Source organism: Sciurus vulgaris, assembly GCF_902686455.1.
Source record: "Sciurus vulgaris genome assembly, chromosome: 2".
NCBI classification, from domain to species: domain Eukaryota; kingdom Metazoa; phylum Chordata; class Mammalia; order Rodentia; family Sciuridae; genus Sciurus; species Sciurus vulgaris.
The window spans coordinates 113,046,464-113,068,670 of NC_136462.1; the positions used below are offsets into that span (position 1 = coordinate 113,046,464).

Below are 22,207 nucleotides of genomic sequence, written 5' to 3' on the forward strand. Positions count from 1 at the left end.
ACTAACTCAAACTCAGCTTCTAAATAATTCCAGTTATTATATAAAGATAGGTATGATTTCATGTTAGGTAGACTAGACTCGAAAATGGTCCAGGCATCTTCCATTGGACAAATTCTAGTAGCAGAGCCTTATATTATATTATGTGAGAGTAGAAACAGAAAACAAATTGGCTATCCTTGAAGCTCTTAAAGACAAAGGGAAATCATCACTAGATGTGGCCACAGAAACAAAATGATAAACTGGGAATAAGAGTAGTTAGTTCTACCACTAGGGAGAAAAGAAAGTTAAGAGTGTAGGACTCTAGTTTTTAAAATACCTTTTTAAAAGGCTCAATCTGCTATCTTATAAATAAGGTGTCTATGTTTGGTATTTTGAGATCTCTGAAAATTGAACATTTCTGAAATAGAAGAAGCCATCAAAAGCCTACCATCCAAGAAAAGCCCAGGACCAGATGGATTCTCAGCTGAGTTCTATAAGACCTTCAAAGAAGAACTCATTCCAATACTTCTCAAAGTATTCCAGGAAATAGAAAAGGAGGGAACCCTACCAAACTCATTCTACAAAGCTAATATCACTCTCATACCCAAACCAGGCAAAGACACATCAAGGAAAGAAAATTTTAGACCAATATCCTTGATGAATACAGATGCAAAGACCCTTAACAAAATACTGGCAAACCGTATCCAAAAATATATTAAGAAAATTGTACACCATGATCAAGTGGGGTTCATCCCAGGAATGCAAGGTTGGTTTAACATCTGTAAATTAATAAACGTAATCCATCATGTCAATAGACTTAAGGATAAGAATCATATGGTTATTTCGATTGATGCAGAAAAAGCATTCAACAAAATACAACACCCCTTCATGCTCAAAACACTAGAAAAAATAGGGATAGTAGGAACATACTTGAACATTGTAAAGGCTACTTATGCTAAACCCAAGGCCAACATCATGCTTAATGGAGAAAAACAAAGCATTTCCTTTAAAAACGGGAACAAGACAGGGATGCCCTCTTTTACCACTTCTATTCAACATCGTACTTGAAATACTAGCCAGAGCAATTAGATAGACTAAAGAAATTAAAGGGATACAAATAGGAAAAGAGGAACTTAAGCTGTCACTATTTGCTGATGACATGATACTCTATTTAGAGGATCCAAAAAACTCCTCCAGAAAACTTCTAGACCTCATAAATGAATTCAGCAAAATAGCAGGTTATAAAATCAACACACATTAATCTAAAGCATTTTTATACATAAGTGATGAAACATCTGAAAGAAAAATGAGGAAAACAACTCCATTTGCAATAGCCTCAAAAAAAAAAAAAAAAATACTTGGGAATCAATCTAACCAAAGAGGTGAAAGATCTCTACAAAGAAAACTACAAAACATTGAAGAAAGACATTGAGGAAGACCTTAGAAGATGGAAAGATCTCCAATGTTCTTGGATAGGCAGAATTAATATCATCAAAATGGCCATACTTCCAAAGGCACTATATGGATTTAACGCAATTTCAATTAAAATCCCTATGACATTTCTTATAGAAACAGAAAAAGCAATCATGAAATTCATCTGGAAGAATAAAAGACCCAGAATAGCCAAAGTAACCCTGGACAGGAAGAGTGATGCAGGAGGTATCACTATACCAGACCTTAAATTCTACTATAGGGCAATAATAACAAAAACGGCATGGTACTGGCACCAAAACAGACAGGTAGATCAATGGTACAAGATAGAAGACATGGAGACAAACCCACATAAGTACAGTAACCTCATACTAGACAAGGGTGCTGAAAACTTAGAATGGAGAAAAGATAGCCTCTCAACAAATGGTGCTGGCAAAATTGGAAATCCATATGCAGTAAAATGAAATTAAACTCCTATCTCTCACCCTGTACTAAATCAACTCAAAATGGATCAAGGATCTAGGAATTAGACCTCAGACCCTTCACCAAAATAGAAGAAAAAGTAGGCCCGAATCTCCATCATGTTGGCTTAGGACCAAACTTCCTTAATAAGACCCCCATAGCGCAAGAAATAAAAGCAAGAATCAATAAATGGGACAGATTTAAACTAACAAGTTTTTTCTCAGCACAGGAAACAATCAATAATGTGAAAAGAGAGCCTACAGAGTGGGAGAAAATCTTTTCCACACACACTTCAGACAGAGCACTCATCTCCAAAGTTTATAAAGAACTTAAAAAACTTTACACCCAAAATACAAAGAACCCAATCAATAAATGGGCTAAGGAAATGGGCAGACACTTCACGGAAGAAGATATACAGGTGATCAACAAATATATGAAAAGTGCTCATCTTCCCTAGTAATTAGAGAAATGCAAATTAAAACCACCCTAAGATTTCATCTAACTCCAATTAGAATGGCTGTTATCAAAAACACAAGCAATAATACGTGTTGACGTGGATGTGGGGGAAAAGGCACACTCATACATTGCTGGTGGAGTTGCAAATTGGTACAGCCACTCTGGAAAGCAGTATAGAGATTTCTCAGAAAGCTTGGAAAGGACCTACCATTTGACCCAGCTACCCCACTCCTTGGTTTATACCCAAAGGACTTAAAATCAGCATATTACAGTGATACAGCCACATTGATGTTCATAGCAGCTCAATTCACAATAGCTAGGTTGTGGAACCAACCTAGATGCCCTTCAATTGATGAATGGGTAAAGAAACTGTGGTATATATACACAATGGGATATTAGTCATAAAGAAGAATAAAATTATGGCATTTGCTGGTAAATGGATGAAGCTGGAAAATATCACGCTAAGTGAAATAGGAAAAGCCCAAAAAAACCAAAGACCGAATGTTTTCTCTGGTAAGTGCATGACAATATATAATGATGGAGGATGGCGGGGGGGAAGAGAAGAATGAAGGAACTTTGGATGGTGTAGAGGAAAATGGGGTGGGAGGGGGTGGGAATGGAAAAGCAGTAGAATGAAACAGACAGTATTACCCTATATATATGTATGATTACATGAATGGTGTGAATCTACATTGTGAACAACCATAGAAATGAAAAGTTGTACCCCATTTGTGTACAATGAATCAAAATGTGTCTGTAAAAATAAAAAATATTTTTAAAAAAATTGAACATTTCTGGCTACGGTTGTAGCTCAGTGGTAGAGCACTTGCCTAGCACATGTGAGGCACTGGGTTCGATTCTCAGCACCACATAAAAATAAAAATAAATGAAACAAAGGTATTGTGTTCATCTACAACTAAGAAAAATAATTTAAAAAATAAATTGAATACTTCAACTATGTATCATAAACCTGCAAATTAGTTTATAATATTTTTCATTATTATGAAGTATAATTACATATGAACTATAAACCTGACTAAATTTAATATAAATATTAAAACACATTAAAGAAAAATATATAGCTCTTCCCTTTTTTTACATTTTAGAATTTTCTTTTTATTGATTCATTTTAGTTATCCATAACATTTAGGATTCATTTTGACAAAAATTATAAAAGCATGGACTATAAATTGTTCTAATTCAGTCCTGAGTAGTTCCCCTCTCACTTCCCTCTATTATACTGATCTTTCTGCTATTTATCTTATAGTTTTTTTTTTCTTAAATTAGTGTCTTGTGGCTATACATGATGGTGATTCACTGTGGTATATTCATATATGTACACAGGAAAATGAGGTCAGATTCATTCCACTGTTCTTTCCTTATCTTATCCCTTCTCCCTCCCCTTTAATAGCCTTTGTCTACTCTGCTGTTCTTTCTTCTGTTTTTTATCTCCCTCCCTTCTTTTAGATTAGCTTCTGCATATCAGAGGAAACATTTGACCTTTGACTTTTGGGGACTGGCTTTTTTCACTTAGAATGATAATCTCCAGTTCCATCCATTTGCTGGCAAATACCGTGTCATGTCGTTGTTATTCTTTATGGTTGAGTAATACACATTTTCTGTATCCATTCATCTTTTGAAGGGCACCTAGGTTGGTTCACAGCTTGGCCATTGTGAATTGTGATTCTTTAAACATTGATGTAGCTGCATCACTGTAGTAGACTGATTTTAAATCTTTTGGATAAATACCAAGGAGTAGGACACCTGGGTCACATTCCTAGTTTTTTTTTGAGGAATCTCCATATTGGTTTCTGGAGTGGTTACACCAATTTGTAGTCCTACCAGCAAAATATGAGAGTACCTTCTTCCCCACATCCTCGCCAACACTGTTATTTGTATTCTTAATAACTTCCATTCTGGGGGCTGGAGTTGTGGTTCAGTGAAAGAGTATTTGCCTAGCATGTGTGAGGCACTGGGTTTGATTCTCAGCACTACATATAAATAAATGAGTAAAACAAAGGTCTATCAACATCTAAAAAATATTTTTAAAAATAATTGCTATTCTGACTGGAGATGAAATCTCAATGTAGTTTTAATTAGTATTTCCCTAATTCCTAGAAATATTGAACATTTTTCCATATCTTTAACTGTTTGTATTAGCTTTTCCCTACTTTCTATAGATTAAAAGTTAAAGAGAATTGGCACCTGCTTATTATTTAAAACTAAGGCTTAAAAAACCCACTTTTTTTTCGAATTAATCTTCCAGACAGCATCCAAAAACATATGGATGAAGACAAAACTGAGAATCAACAAGACAAGGGTTACAGTCCCAGTACTGATACTAACATATCATAAATAGGTTTGGTTTCCTTTTTTAACCTTAGCTGACTCCATAATGTACTTATATATAAAATATGCCCTGAAAAGTTGTACTTACCAGCTTTGTAAGATATAGTGTTAGTCTTTGCCACTGATTTCTTATAACATAAGTACACTGCAGATCCCCACTGTTATGAAAGAGAGAGAGAATATTTAATTTTAAAAGATATTGATTAGATAAAAATGGAATATTGGGGTTCTCTAGTATAAATTATCTAAAATATAGAAACAATTCTTCTCCGCTGGTATTTTTCAATTTGTTATTCTGTCAGCATTTTATTGGCGTTATTGCCTGCTTTTCTTCTGGAAGTAAAATTAAAATTTTTTTTGTTATTCCAAGAATGTGAGAAAAAATTGACCTTTTTAAACAAAACTAAGTCACAACAATTTAGATAGTTATTCTAAGTTCAAGCCTTGGTAAGAAATGTTAAATTAAGAAGTACCCACTTACGTGCATACCTTCCATTTGACTCCACAACTGCTTCCAGATATTGCAATAATTTTTCTGAAGTTCTTTATGCCAAAACTCAAAGAGTTGTAATTTGCTATATCCATTTTTCTTATTTCTCATTGTTTTCTGAATCTGTTCGAAATCAGTCTTTTTTTTTTTTTCTTTTTTGGTACCAGTGATTGAACACAGAAGTGCTTAACCAGTGAACCACATCCCCAGCCCTTTTTATTTTTTTTTATATTGCGACAGGGTCTCAGCCAAGTTGCTGAGGCTGGCTGTGATTTTGCAATCCTCCTGCCTCAGTCTCCTGAGGAGTGCACTACCACATGTGGCTAGGCCTATTTTTATATACTTGAGATAAGAGTGGGGGGTCTTTTAAAATTAACATATAATAAATAATTGTACATATTTATAAGGTACATTGTGATAATTCAATACACGTATATAAAATGTAGTGGCTGAAGAGTGATTTTTTACATTTTTAAAGGGTTGCTTATTAGGGCTTGGACCAGGCTTGTGGCAAGGAAGTGGTTGAGAAGTAGTCAAATTCAAGATACATTTTAAAATTAGTCAATAGAGTTTACAGATGAAATGAATGAGTAGTACAATTTTAAGAAAGGTTAAGATTATTTTAAGGATTTTCAGTCTGAGTAACTAGAAAAGTGGAATTTATATCTGTTAGACAAGGAAGAATATGGGGTTAAGCAGGTTTGGAAAGACACATCAGGAGTCCAATGTTGTAAATGTTAAGTTTAGGATATTCTATTAAATAAGATACCTAAAAAGAAATGATAAATTAGAGAGGTCCAGGTTAGACACATAAACACAGAAGGCATCCACATATGACCTGTATTTAAATAATTATATCATCAAGGGAGTGAGTTTAGATGGTGAAGATAAATGAACTGAGGATTGAACCCTGGGGCGCTCTGATGTACAGGAGTTTGGGAGATAGGAAGGCCTCCACAAAGGCAGAAAAGTAATGATAGGTGAGGTAGTAAGAAAAACACGCTAGTACGCAAGAAGAGAATACATCCTCTCTTCCAACCATGGTCTCCAGAATTAAAAATATGATCACCTATATTACAACCTTCTAAAAAATTGAGATAGGAAATTGATCACTGGACTCAACAAGAGAAATCTCGGTGAAATGATAGAGACAAAATAAACAGAAAGAGACAAAAGAATAGAACAAAATACACTCAACCATTTTGAATTATCGTTAAGAACAATGGAAGGAGCAAAAGAAGGAAGTAAGTATGGGATCGAAAGTTTTGCAAAGATATCTTGCAGTGTACTTTGGATTCTGTAGGAAAAATTTTTTTTAACAATGTAGATTCACACCATTCATGTAATCATACATATACGTAGGGTAATCCTGTCTGTTTCATTCTACTATCTTTCCATCCCCTACCTGCTCCCACCCCATTTTCCTCTACACCATCCAAAGTTCCTTCATTCTTCTCTTCCCCATCTCCCTGCCACCCCCAGTTGTTATATATCATCATCTACTTATCAGAGAAAACATTCGGCCTTTGGTTTTTTGGGGTTGGCTTATTTCACTTAGCGTGATATTTTCTAACTTCATCCATTTACCAGCAAATGCCATAATTTTATTCTTCTTTATGGCTGAGTAATATTCCCTTGTGTATATATACCATAGTTTCTTTATCCATTCGTCAATTGAAGGGCATCTAGGTTGATTCCTCAATCTAGCTATTGTGAATTGAGCTACTATGAACATCGATATGGCTGCATCACTGTAGTATGTGGATTTTAAGTCCTTTGGGTATAAACCGAAGAATGAGATAGCTGGGTTAAATGGTGGGTCCCCTCCAAATTTTCTGAGGAATCTCCAAACTGCTTTCCAGAGTGGCTGCACCAATTTGCAACTCCACATAAATTTTGATAGGGAATATCTGATGATTCACAAAAAAATTAGGGAGAATTGCTAAAGCCATGTCCTCAAAGCTGTGGATGGTATGGAACCTAGCACACAGGTTGTGGGTGGAGGTAGCTACAGCTAGCATACTGCTTTTGCAGTTAAAGGGGAAAAGTTATGTTTTTTTGATTTTTGTTTGTTTGGGTTTTGTTTTGTTTTTGTTTTTTTTGGCACCAATGATTGAACTCAGGGGAACTTAACCACTGAGGCTCATCCCCAGTCCTTTTTTGTATTTTATTTAGAGACAGGGTCTCACTGAGTTTCTTAGGGCTCTGCTAAGTTGCTGAGGCTGGCTTTGAACTTGGGATCCTCCTACCTGAGCCTCCCAAGGTGCTGGTATTACAGGTGTGTGCCACCATACCTAGCTATGATTTTAAATATTTTTTTAAAAAGGGTTTTGCACAGCTTCTTTTAAAAATACAACTAAAGAAGTTTCTCAAAATGAAATAGCCAACATCTTTAAAACTATATTTTTCATGTCTGTGATTATGTATGTTGTTTTCAAGAAAAGATTCATTTAGAATTATGTGTTTTTTCTCCAGTGGCTAATTTTACCAGCACAAAAGAATCACTTACCATACTATTATTGAGATTCTTGTCGACTTTGCAGAATGTGTGTGGTGGACTTTCTCCTTTACTGGGTATAATAATACATATGTCTGTGACAGCCAATGTATTCTGAGTCATATTTTCAGAGGCTCTTCGATAAGTGATATAAATCCTTTGTGATGAGGTACTGCCGCTAATATTTGCAGGACGCCCATAAGGAGTACTTTGAATAATTTCACAGCCCTGTTTCAATCTTTCTTTCCAGTCATATAAAACCCTAATAAATAAATAAATAAATAAATAAATAAATAAATAAATAAATACACAAAGCACCCTTAAATCTGAAAGGTAACATTCTCAGGCATTATGAATTCATTCTAAAATGTAGAAGTGTAGCACACTGTATTAGATGTATTAAATTAGATAGATAATTATATTGTCTTTATTAAAACAAAGCATCTTCTTTAGAAAAAGAAACATGCATATTGGTCAAAGTTAAAATTTTACAAAAGATTACATGTGCAGACAGTATAGAACCTTCCTGTACATTTTTATCTCCAATATATCCCTCAGCTTTTAGAGGGATATATTTTTAATTTCTCTAAGAGTTTAAACTTCTCTAAGTGAAAAGACTTAAGGTAGTAGAGGTAGAGCACTTGCCTAGACAAGCCCAAGTCCCTGGGTTCAATCCCCAGCACTGAGAAAAGAAGAAAAAGAAGGCAGTGTGAAAGACAGCTTTTTCCTCTTTACTCTGTGGTAAAATCATAGGCTTTTAATAAATAACAGGCCAGGCATCCATTTTTTAAGTATTCTAAATACTTAAAGCACTTGAGAATACCAAGAAAACTTCATACTTATATATTAGGTTATTTTCTCATAGAATTCACTCCTTTTACTTCAATGCTAAGTCCTATACATGGGTTAAAAAAAATTAAAGCTCTACTACATTAAATGTGTCTCTGATTTTGATATAAATATGGTTATAACAGGTAACATCTGCAAAATCAATCAATATTCCTAGAAATCCCATTATATAAACAATTTAGTACCAGGAATTGGTCACATTATTTTTTCTAATAAAATTATGTTTTCCTAAATAATTATAATTTTCCTTTTTGTCCTGGCTCCCAACAACATTTTATTGAAAATTCGGAGTTACATATGACATACAATCACAACAGTGTTAACTTTAATGATAGCTTAAGTGCTTGGTTTTCCTCCTTTTGATCACCTTTTTCTTTTTTTATTTTTTTAACAAAAGAAAAAAAGGCACCAAAGCACAGAGAAGTCAAGACATAACTGATTCAAGTTCCTACCAGCTCTTATTAGCTGCTTTACTTTAGTCAACATTTAAAACTTCTCTGAGTCTTATACCACTCAACTATAAAATCAAACATTTAGGCTTCCAAGGATATCATAAAGGAAGTGAAGAGATAACCCACAGAATAGAAGAAAATATTTAAAAACCATATAACTAATAAGGAACTGTGTCTAGAATATGTAAAGAATTAGTATAGCTCAACAATAAAAGGACACTCCAATTAAAAAATGGGAAAGAATTTGAACAGACATTTCTCCAAAGACAAAAATTTGCCAATGAGCATATGAGAAGATGCTCAACATCATTAGCCATCAGATGAATGTAAATCAAGACTGCAATGATTTACCCTTTCACACCCATTAGGGAAGCTATAATTAAAATGAAAATATGAAGTATTATCTAGGATATGAAATATTAGCTAGGATGTAGAGAAACTGAAACTCTCAATCACCACTTATGGGAATGCAAAATCACAGAGATGCTCTGGAAAACATTCTGGCAGTTCCTCTAAAATTTAAAAACTGTATTACCATATGACCAAGCAATTCCACTCCTAGCTTTTTTCACAAAAATGAAAACATGTATACATAAAAACTTATATATGATTATACAGCAGCATTATTCATAAAAGCCCAAAAGTATAAATATCCCAAATATTCATCAACTGATGAATGTATAAGTAAAGTATGAGCCATATGATAGAATACTACCCAGACATATGAAGGAATAAAGTACAGACATACTACAACATGGATGAACCTTGAAAACATTATGCTAAATGAAAGAAACCAGTCACAAAAGACTATATACATATAGTATTATTCCATTTGCATGAAATGTTCCAAATAGACAAATTCCTAAAAACAGAATGTAAAATGTGACTGCCTAGGGCTGAGGGGTTTAGGGGAATTGGATAGAAACCACTGTAAGTACAGGATTTCTTTTTGGCATTATAGAAATGTCCTAAAATATATTGTGGTGATGGCTGCATAACTCTGTGAATGTATTAAAAACCCATTGAACCATATACTTCAAATGGGTGAATTTTATGTTATATAATTACATCTAAATAAGTTGTTACATATAAAAAAAGAACCACAAGTTCAATACAGTACCCTAAATAAGGCTCTAATCTACCTCAAGATTCTTGTTTAACACATAATTAAGTATCCATCTAAAATCATTATAACATGCTTAAAAGCCATCCTTTTCTTCTGCTTTAAAAATAATTAAAGCCAGGAACAGTGACATGCACCTATAATCTCAGTTACTTGGGAGGCTGAGGCAGGAGGATTGTTTGAGCCCAGGAGTTCAAGATTAACCTGGGCAACCATCTTAAAAAAAAAAAAAAAATCAAACTCTAATCAGAATAATATATTTAATTATCTAGTACTTTTCTATAAATGCTAGATACCTACAGTACAAGAGAGACAAAACAAAAAGAAAGACAAAAAAGGGAGCCTGGGTTGTAGTTCAGTGGTAAAGCACCTGCCTAGCACATGTAAGATACTGAGTTCAATCCTCAGCACCACCTAAAAATAGATAAATAAAATAAAGGTATTGTGTCCATCTACAACTAAATTAAGAAGGGGGGGGGGCGAGACACACACACACACACACACACACACACACACACACAAAAGGTACAAATAGGGGGCTAGAGCTGTGGCTCAGTGGTAGAGGGCTTGCCTGGCATGTGTGAGGCCCTGGGTTTGATACTGAGCACCACATATAAATAAATAAAATAAAAGATCACTGACAACTAAAAAAATTTTTTTAAAGGTACACAGAAAGAGATTATAGGATTCTGGATGTAAACTCGTCTATTTTTCTATAGGTACCATACCTCTATTAATGAACTAACTGAACCACTAACTTTTAAACCTACAAATTTATTATTTGGATCAGTAACTATAATTTATTTTTAAAAATTACTTACCCCAAGTCTGTAAGTGGAGGTTTATCTCTTCCTCTTCTATAACAAAGGTAAATCTGGGGACCCACAAGACTCCCATTATTGAGATCTGCTGACAATCCCATTGGGGTAACATCAATACATACATAATCCCGTGGTACTTCCTCCCCAAGAGATTTGATGATAACTGAAACATCTGTGATAGGTTCTTTTGGTTTAGCTACTTTATGGCAGGCATCATTGAAGTGAATTTCTTCTTCAAGAGGTTTTGAAACATCGGTTAGTCCTGCTACAACAAAGTAATCAGCAACCCGCGGTCCTTTGTCTTCAATCATCTTCCATTACAGAAGGTACATCTAAAAGGAAAATGGAAGATTGGGATGGTATTATAATAAGCCAAGTAAAGATCAGTGGTTGCTGTACAAATAAGAATGAAAAACTACAAAAAGAGTACTAGCATTTCCCTAACTTCACACTAGCATTATATATTTAATCTTTGTAAGTAAAAAGCATACATTTTTATAAAAAAATTACAGTCAGCATTTTATTATAAAAGTAATGCACGAATTTCTAATTTTAGCTGGGCATGATGGCACACACTTTTAGTCCCAGCAACTCAGGAGGCTGAGGCAGAAGGATCTCAAGTTCAAGGCCAATTTCAGCAACTTAATGAGACCCTTTCTCAAAATAAAAATTAAAAAGGTCTGGAGTTGTAGCTCAGTGATAGAGCACTTGGGTTCAATCTCTAATACGGGGCGGGGGGGGGGGCAGATTTCCAATTTGAGAAACAGAAACCTAGATCTCCTAAGCACACAACAAAAAATACCTCTAAATATGTAGATTAACTTGTAAGAATGCAATGGAAATTCCCTGGGTCTCAAAATGCAATCTATAAGCTAATATTGGGTGGAGAAACTGGTTAATCTCCGCAATAATTGAGGGGTTTGTGTTTTTTGGTTTTTTGTTTGTTTTGATACCAGAGATTGAACCCAGGAGTGCTTTTCCATTGAGCTACATTCCCAGACCCCTTTATTTTATTAACCACTGAGCCACATCCCCAGCAATTTTTGTTTTTATTTTGAGACAGTCTCTTACTAAGTTGCTTATGGCCTCAACATTGCTGAGGCTGGTCTTGAACTCAGCCTCCTGAGTCACTGGGATTACAGGCATGTGCCACCATGCCAGGTGGATTTATGTCTTAAAAGGTATTACAAGGACAGGAAACAAGGCCTTGGAACTACATCAGATAGGAAATTACAACTGAGATACCTTCATAAAGCCAAAGGCTTCAGATGACTATATTCTCAGTTAAAAAGTGGATTTTAAAAACCATTCCTTGGGCTGGTGATGTAGTTCAGTGGTAGAGCATTTGTCTAGCATGTGCAAGGTTCTGGATTTGATTCCCAGGGTCACAAAACCAGTGAACAAACAACAAGCCAGGCACAGTGACCCACACCTATAATCCCAGCGGCTCTGGAGGCTGAGGCAGGAGGATCTCAAGTTCAAAGCCGGCCTCAGCAACTTAGTGAGGCCCTGTCCCTAAATGAAATACAAAAAAGGGCTGAGGATATGGTTCAGTGGTTAAGCACTTCCAGGTTCAATTCCCAGTACATAAAACAAACAAACAACAACAAAACCTGAACAAATAAATAACCACTAGCACAGGCAGATATTAGTCTGTTTCAATGAGACCCTGGGTTGGGTTGGATTTAGGTCATCTTCATGGTCCCAGGAAACTCCAACTGAGAAATTAATAAAAGTGTTCTCAGCTACTGATATTCCTGGGAAAGCAAAGCAAATGCAAAACCATTCTAGGTCACACTCAACACAAGTTTTCTATGATTTGAGCCCCTATTCTAAAAACACAAGGAAAAATTCACCATGAATGAGTCTTAGCAGATAGAACAAATAGAAGAATTTCAAATAATGAAAGTAGGGAAGAGACCATAACAGTTAATACATGCTCAAAATAAATTCAAATGAAAATACACAAAGTTGAATTTACCATATTTGCAAACACTTTAATAGTAAAATCTCTTCCAACTGTCTATTATCACTTAACCTTATTTTTTCTTTAACTAGGAGAATACATTAAACAATACTGCCATTATTCATATACCTATATTAATGGAAAAGTTCTTAATCTGAAACAGAATTTCCCAGTCCATGTTCCAGAAGTTACACTTAGTTCCTACAAATGCAAAGAAAGAATTCCAAGGACAAATAAATTAGGTATATATACTACACCTCTTTGGAATATTTACTATATGGCAAAGGACAGGGGTAAGAGAATAGCAAAGTTCAGCAGTCATTTGATAAAGACAGCTGACAGACTAGGTTTAAACCAGAATTTCCCTAGTCTATTTGAGCATGAACCCTATTTTACCCCCTAACAACTAGAAAAACCCTTACAACAAGCCTTAGAAAATGCTAGTTTAAAATAAACAACCTTTCCTATGCAGAGTAAAAAACTGAGGGCAAAGAAATTCTTGTGTAATATATACTTACTTGTTTATAATTATAACCATTTTCATCACCATCCCAAGCTAATGTCATGAGCCTCTATTAATGTCATGAGTTTCCAAAATTCATGCCACATTTCTTATTCACTGCTTAAAGATACTCAGTATTCTATTTTCTTAGAAAATGAACCTGAGGAAGAAGTAAATGTTCCCACTTCAGTTAATTTTTCATAAATACTTAAGATGTTACATTATTCTAAGAGGGGCTTTTGTATACTTTTATTCCACTTCTATCCATATTTTCTCCTATCATCCTTCCAGATTCGAAGTGCTTGCCTTCAGCCTGCCCAAAGTTTCCCTATCAGTCTCTCCCCAGGAGCCCCATGCACAGAAGTAACACCTACTTTGTTCTCTCTTTCCCCCACCTCCATGAAAACTGGTAAGTCCTTCAGCATCAACATAGCATCCCATGGAGATTTTTAAAGGAAAGAAATCTTATTTTCACATCATTCTTAAGAGTACACTAATTTTTTAAAGGCTTAACCCACCCAAGGCAAACCTGCTTTTTAAAAATAAGTATTAATAACAGAAATTGATGGATTATGTGTGGGAGATTTCCCAGATAAGAGGGGCTTACTTTTCTACTTTGGATACACCACCTTTAATACACATCCCCAAGGAAAAAACTAACAAGAAAATCAAAACATACATGTGTAGTTTGACAGCTCTCTACCGAAACATTACTAACCCCTGATTTATAACATTAACCACAAAAACTTATAATAGGAATAATTAGTATTGGGTAGAGAAGGGAATTTCATTATTATAGTCCAACCCTCCCTTTTATAGCCAAAGAAACTGAAAAAATGGAAGGTGGCTTACTGAAGTATTCTTGGCTACTTAGTGGCAGAGCCCCAGAAGAACTTAAGTCTCTTAATTCAGTATTCTTTTCACTGAGAATTTTGCCTCTAATAAATAGTATTGAATTAATACTAATCCAAAGGACACCCTAAGGCATCTTCCTTCAATGAACTCTTCTTTGTCACTTGTTACTCATATGGAAAACAAAAACTACGCATGTATTACTGAAGGTTTCTGTCTGAAAATATCAGATCTTAATTTGTGAATTCTGCAGGCCTCAGAGTTTTAAAAATACAGTATTGAAAAGAAGAATTGAGCTTAAATTAATTTCAATCCAATTATTTCTTCTTAGTGTAACTATGAATAAAGTTCTATTAATTTTTAAACAAAATGATTGCATAAATTGTTTTCATTTAGTTAAGAAACAGTGAGTAGGGCTGGGGTTGTAACTCAATAGTAGACACATGTGAGGCACTGGGTTTGATCCTCAGCACCACATAAAAATAAATAAAGGTATTAGGTCCATCTACAAATAAAAATAATATATACATTTTTTAAAAAGAAACAGTAATTTCGAATACCAGCTCTTCCAGACTTATTTGTATTCTTGGAAAAAAAAAAAAGATAAGGGAGAGTAAGACAGAAAGAAAGCAAAAGAATAAAAGAGAATACAAAGGAGTAAATGTGTAGAGTATTAAGGAATATGAGACATTTTTTAAAAACACTTATTTCTGGGGTATTTATGAAGGGTATCTCATTCCTAAAAGAAACACACACACATTTAAGACACCTCAAATGTAAACTCAAGTAACTTCCATTCATTTAACATGTCTGAAATAAGCCAATGCCCAAAAGTACTTTCTCTTTATTAAACATTTTAAAGACACTATTTAAATGGACTCAGTTTCAAATCCTTAACAACATGGTAGGGATCTCATGAAATAACCAGTCTTCTGAGCAAGATAATAAGCCATGTTGCATTACAGGATTCAATATGTCATTATTATATTTTCTTTAAATTGAATAACTTAGTAAGTTGTAGTTATGAGCAATTTTAAACACCAAATATAAGAATGTGCAATTGATGAAATCTTTAAGAGGATAGCCAAACCAACTATATTGTACCAATTTACTGTAAATTAGCTTTATAATGCTAGTTACATGCACACATGAAAGGAATTTCAGTAAGAGTCAAAGCTTTGACAGGAAAACAAGTGCAGAAATCAAAAGCATATTAATAAGAAAAAAAAAAAACTTTACCCAACCTGGATAATCTATTAATGACAGAGAAAGGGCAACAGAAAGAATGAGATCTATGTAACTTTGATTGGTCCTGGACATGTATCTATCAGAAGTGGGAGAGAAGTGGGGAAAGGGGCTAAATTATATATATGTCAAGATTTGATAAAGTGTTTTGAAATGGAAGGCAAAAACAATGAATGAGAAATAACATTAAATATACTCCTGTTAATCTTTTGGACTGCTAAAAATGGTCAGGACAAAAACACGGTTTTTTTTTTTGTTGTTGTTGTTAAACATTTTTTTTTTTTTTTTTTAGTTATAGATGGACACAATACCTTTATTTTGTTTATCTATTTTTATGTGGTGCTGAGGATCAAACCCAGTGCCTCACACATGGTAGGCAAGTGCTCTACCACTGAACTACAACCCCAGCTTTAGATATATGTGTTTTGAACAACTAGGACACCACTCCACTTGAGGCTCACTGAATAACTTGGAGCAGAAAATATGGAGTGGTGTATATGTTTTTCAAATATATCTAAAATCTTATGGTTGAAGGTAGCAAAGAGATAATGTAAACATGAACTCACTGAAACATTTTTAATTTAACATTAGATTATCACAAAAATTTCTAGTTAAAATATTTTACACATACAGAAATACTCATAAATTTTCAAACTATAGTTATTGTATTGATAGAATATCAGGTTTGTTCAAATGTGATGATGAATGTGCAGCAACCTATTCCAAACACATTTTCCACTACTTTGAGTTTCTTTATAGTACCATTGCTAGGTAAATACTTAATAACTGAATGAGGTCAGCCCAGTAGGAAAAAAAAAATAGGAAAGTGAAGATAGAATCACAGGATTTTTAGAGTCAGGAAGGTACTTGGAGATTTTGTTTCAATTACTTGTTTTATAATTGAAGAAATTTTATAATTAAAATATAACAGCTTGTTAAGACCAAATAAATCAATTTATGATTTAATTTCATGGCTTTTAATTTGGAATTCTACTATATTTCATATTTAAGAATTGAAGAGAAGAAAGCAGTTCCTTGAGGAGATTAATGTGTTAATTAGGGCAGGTGGGTTTTGATGAACACAAAGATAATACCTAAGTGGGAGAGGTTAAACTGATTGGAAGGAGTAGGACAGTTAGCAGGTAAGAAAAAGAAATAAGAACAGAAGACAAAAGGTAAGATAGAAAAAGAAGCTGAATAAAGAGATACAGTAAGAAAAGGAATAAAAAGGACAAGGAGGAAAAGTATAAAAGGAAAAAAGTAAAATCTAGTGCAGAAATGGAAAGTAGAGCTGGGCACGGTGGCACATGTCTATAATTCCATCTACTTGGGATGTTGACACAAGAGGATTGCAAGGTCCAGGCCACCCTGGACAACTTAAGGAGGCATCTCGAAATTTAAAAAAAAAAAAAAAAAGTCTGCAGATGTAGCTCACTGACACTGCACCCTTGAGTTCAATTCCCAGCATTCCAGAAAGGAGGTGGGAAAGAAAGAAAAAGAAATTATTAAAGAGGGATGGGGAAATGGTTTCTGGAAAATTTTTAATGCTTCATGCATTCCTTTTTTTTTTTCCTTCATGTCAAATGGGTAATGTGCCAAAGTCATAACAAGGTTTAGAGGGAGGCACATCTTATACATAGTGCGAACACCCAATCATCATGCTCATGAACCAAAGGATCCATACATTCTTTTAAAATAAAGGAACTATGAGATTTACCATTCCCACAGTGAAATAAGATTGCCTATAAGTTAGTAACAAAAGTCACCTACTAATCTTGCAATGAAAATCCGTTCATATTTGATATTATATATGAAATACAAATCTACAGTGTTTACCAATTTGGAGAGAAAGGGAAGTCTAGTTTTAAATTTCCTCCTTGCACCATCTACTTTTACTTAATTTCCCATATGCATACCACCCTTCATATTGCAAACTTCTTACTTCCTCTTGAATTATTAAATATATTTGTGAGCTGATATCTAAAATGAATTGTTGTCAACAGTGGAATCTGTTTCTCTCAAATAACATGGAATGTGGTTTTTGATCTCTAAATTTCACAACCGCTTAAAATTTATATATATATTTTTAAAAGATATATAAGATTTATAGTTGCTTAATGCTGAACATTTCAGTCTCTTAAATATCTATGTTGCCACCCATTTAAATAAACTTTTTAAGACTTAAAAATCCCTTTCCATCTTCCTCACAAACTGTAAGAAATAACATGGTATCTGAAAAGGACTTTGAAAATTAATATACTTGAAAACAACTTTGAGAATTTCATTACCCATCTTTATACATACGGGCGCACGCGCGCGCGCTCACACACACACACACACACACACACACACACACACACACACACACACACACTGGGGTTTTGACCTGGGGCACTTTATCACTGAGTTTCTTCAGTCCTTTTTATTTTGAGACAGGGTCTTGCTAAGTTGCTTTGGGGCTTGCTAAGTGGCTGTTGCTGGCCTTGTGATCCTCCTGCCTCAGTCTCCCAAATGACTGAGAGTAGGTGCATGTGCCACCAAGCCCAGCTCTGTTACCCTTCCATTTAATAAAGACATCATTTTTAAATTTTTAAGATCTGTTACAGGATCTAAGACTATAAGCAAACACTCAACATGGAAAGAAACCCAAATGTCTGAAAGAATCATTAGCCCTGCAAATAACTAGAGCAATTTAACTTTGAGGTACTATATTAAATTAAACAAATGTGACTTAACAAAAGACAATAGACCTGGGGCTGGGGTTGTCAGTGGTAGAGCACTTGCCTAGCACATGGAAACACTACTCAGCACCACATAAAAATAAATAAATAAAATAAAGTTATTGCATCCATCTACAACTAAAAACATAAACATAAAAACACATTAAACCTAATGCTGGCAATGCTGTAGGGAAATGAGCACTACTGACAATTGTTAATGGTACTGTGAATTAGAATTTTTACAAAAAAGTAATCCAGCAAGTACTTAAAACTGGTTTTACTCTTTCTAACTAATTCTATTTGATGAATTCATCTCAAAAAAATATCTTTTTAGTTGATCTCACAGCAGTTGAGAGTAGAATAGTGGTTACCAAAGACTGGGAAGAAGAGAGGTGAGAGAGGGATGCTAAAAGGTTGACCAATAGGTGCTAAATTAAAGTTAGATAGTTTGAGAAATAAGTTCTGGTGTTTTCACCATTTGTCCCAGTCATTCCACTCCCAGGTTTATACCCAAAGGACTTAAAATACACATACTACCATGATGCAACCACATCAATGTTTATAGCAGCTCAATTCACGATAGCTAAACTATGAAATCAACTTAGGTGCCCTTCAACAGATGAATGAGTAAAGAAACTGTGATATACACAACAGAATATTACTCAGTTTTAAAGAAGAATGAAATTATGGCATTTGTTGGTAAATGGATGGAAATGGAGAATATTATGCTAAATGAAATAAGTCAATCCCAAAGAACCAAAGGTCAAATGTTTTCTCTGATATGTGGACACTAATTCACAATAACAATGGGGTTTGGGGGTCATGGAGAACAGAGGTATTTTGGACTAGACAGAGGGGAGGGAAGTGAGGAGTGAAGGCAGGGGAGGGGGCATAAGGGTAAGAAAATAGTGGAATGAACAAGACACTATTACCCTAGGTGCATATATGATTACGAGACCTATGTAACTCTACATCATGTGCAACCAGACGAATGAGAAGTTATAGTCCATTTATGTATGATATGTCCAAATGCATTCTATAGTCATGTGTAACTAATCAGAACAAATTAAAAAAAAAGACTTGGAAAAAAAAGTTCTAGTGTTCTACTGCATAGTAAATTAACTATAGATAATGATGACACATTATACATTTCAAAAAAGGTAGAAGGGATTTTGAGTGTTTTCACCACAAAGGAACGATAAATGTTTGAGGAGATAAGATACATTTACCCTTATTTAAACATTGTAAAATGTATAAATAGCAGCTTGGGAGGCTGAGGCAGGAGGATCATGTGTTCAAAGCCAGCCTCAGCAACTCAAGAAAGGCCCTAAGCAACTCAGTGAAACCCTGTCTCTAAATAAAATACAAAATATGGCTGAGAATGTGGCTCAGTTGTTAAGTGTCTCTATGTTCAATTCCTGGTACAAAATAAATAAATAAATGTATAAATATATTGAAACATTACATGGTACCCCACAAATATGTGCTTTTTAATTTCAATTAAAAAAAACTCAAGAGCTGGGATTGTGGCTCAGTGGCAGAGAGCTTGCCTAGAACATGTGAGGCACTGGGTTCAATCCTCAGCACCACATTAAAAATAAATAAATAAATAATAAAGATATAGAAAAAAAAGAAGTTCTTTAAAAAGAAATTCAAAAATACAAAATAAAAAATTCAAAAAAAGATTTAAAAATTAAAAGTGGTAGAAAAAATATTTACATCAAACTATTATCCTAAAGATTATTTACAACAGCATCTCATTAAGAGATTCACAGAATTTTAGGGTAGGAAGAGACCTTACAAATGCACGGTGGCGCATGCTTGTAATCCCAGCAGCTCAGGAAGTAAAGGTGGGAGGATCACAAGTTCAGTCAGCCTTAGCAAAAGCGAGGTGCTAAGCAACTCAGTGAGACCCTGTGTCTAAGTAAATAAATAAATAAAAATAGGGCTGAGGATGTGGCTCAGTAGTCAAGTGCCCCTGAGTTTAATCTCTGGTACCAAAAAAAAAAAAAAAAAACAAAAAAAAAACAAAAAAAACTTTTGGTTCAATCTCATTTTGATGATGAATGTAATGTAAAGCTGTTTCCCCGCCCATCAGGTGCAGTCATTTCCCCGCCTCCCAACCACTTGTCAATCTGTGAACATCCTAGCTAGCTATTGGTTCATCAGTCAGCTTGCAAGTATCCTTCTCTGATGTTGGTCCCGTTAGCCTGCGGAATTCAACTGTTTACTATAGCTTCCCTGCCATCTTTTCCCATTCTTCTGTCTGTCCTCCTCACTTTTCTCTATCCTCCTGGCTTTCCACTCTCTCTAGCACACACCCTTTCTCTTTTCCTCTCATTTTCTCTCTTACCCTGCAGGGAGACACTGTTTGCTTAATAAACTCCCTTATGTGATTTCCCGTGTCCGGTGTGGTTTTGTGGAAATTCCCTTACAATGAAGAAATTAAAATGTAGGAAGACTAATATGACTTGCCCGAATTAGTACAATTCATCAGTAGCAGAGCAGGGTCTAAAATTTCTTATCCCAAATTTCTTGCTACTATACCATGTAGACTATTCCACAAAAGCCTGAAACAGTGTCTCAGAACTGACAAAGATAAGCAGATCAGCTTAGTGAGGTTGGATGATAATACAGTGCTCTCTAAATATTCTTATGTCCAGATGAGCCCTAACAAGATGTTTCACTGATTCTTTAAACTCCCTTAACCTGTTTTCAGCATCAAACCAACCTCCAGGCCCTTCCCTTTCTTCTTATTCATAAGAAAATGTACTAGGTTCCACTAAATGCTGATTATTTTCAATTTTGTCACCAGCCATATCTTATCACTGAGATCCAAAATACCTACCTAATAACTCTACAAAAGTATCTATTAAGCAAAACAGAATTATTTCTTTTTCCTTTTTTGGTATGAGGGATGGAACCCAAGGGTGCTTAACCACTGACCCACATCCCCAGCCCTTTTAATTTTTTATTTTAAAAGAGGGTCTAAGTTGCTAAGTTCAAATGTATGCCTTTCCTGGTGAATTTATAGAGTGTAAGTATGTGTGTGGTGGGGAAATAGCTTTGGACTTGGAGGAGAATTGCCAAAGAAATAGTTACATTTTGGCCAGGCATGATGGTGCTCACCTGTAATCCCAACAGCTCAGGAGGCTAAGGCAGGAGGATCGCAGGTTCAAAGCCAGCCTCAGCAAAAGGGATGCACTAAGCAACTCAGTGAGACCCTGTCCCTAAATAAAAATACAAAATAGGGCTTGGTATGTGGCTCAGTGGCCAAGTGCCCCTGAGTTCAATCGGTACACCCTCAATAAGAAGGAATGGGAGAAAATCTTTGCCACCTGCACCTCAGATAGAGCATTAATCTCCAGGATAGATAAAGAACTCAAAAAACTTAATATTAAAAAAAAAATTGAAACCCAATCAATAAATGGACAAAGGAACTGAACAGACACTTCACAGAAGAAATATGAATGGTCAAAAAATATATTTAAAAATGCTCAACATCACTAGTAATTAGAGAAATGCGAATTAAAACTACATTGAGATTTCATCTCACTTCACTCACAATGGCAATTGTCAAGAATACAAATAACAATAAATGTTGGTGAGGATGTGGGGGAAAAGGTTCACTCATACATTGCTGATGTAACTGCAAATTGGTGCAACCACTCTGGAAAGCAATATGGAGATTCCTCAGAAAACCTGGAATGGAACCACTATTTGACCCAGTTACCCCATTCCTCAGCATAAACCCACAGGATTTAAAATCAACATTCATAGCAACTCGATTCACAATAGCTAAGCTATGGAACCAACCTAGGTGCCCTTCAATAGATGAATGGATAAAGAAAATGTGGCACATATACACAATGGAGTACTACTTAGCCACAAAGAAGAGTGAAATGATGGCATTTGCCAATAAGTGGATGGCACTGGAGGCTATCTAGCTAAGTGAAATAAGCTAATCCCAAAAAGCCAAAAGTTCTCTCTGATTTGTGGATGCTGACTCACAA

General features: G+C 34.9%; 1 protein-coding gene across 9 annotated transcripts in view; it reads right to left on the minus strand.

Moving 5' to 3' along the window:
* The window catches only part of DENND4A (DENN domain containing 4A), a 114,002-nt gene that overhangs the window by 73,073 nt on the left and 18,722 nt on the right, over window positions 1-22,207 (minus strand). For 7 of the 9 annotated variants that reach the window (XM_079125613.1, XM_079125618.1, XM_079125617.1 and 4 more), the window contains 3 exons: window positions 10,910-11,241; window positions 7,677-7,926; window positions 4,766-4,835 (listed from right to left, as the gene is read on the minus strand). In XM_079125613.1, coding sequence (XP_078981739.1) covers window positions 4,766-4,835; window positions 7,677-7,926; window positions 10,910-11,220 — 631 coding nt within the window. In that variant the 5' untranslated portion in view covers window positions 11,221-11,241. Of the gene's footprint in view, window positions 1-4,765; window positions 4,836-7,676; window positions 7,927-10,909; window positions 11,242-13,393; window positions 13,538-22,207 lie in introns of all 9 variants that reach the window. The other 2 variants (XM_079125614.1, XM_079125612.1) reach the window with 1 other exon arrangement.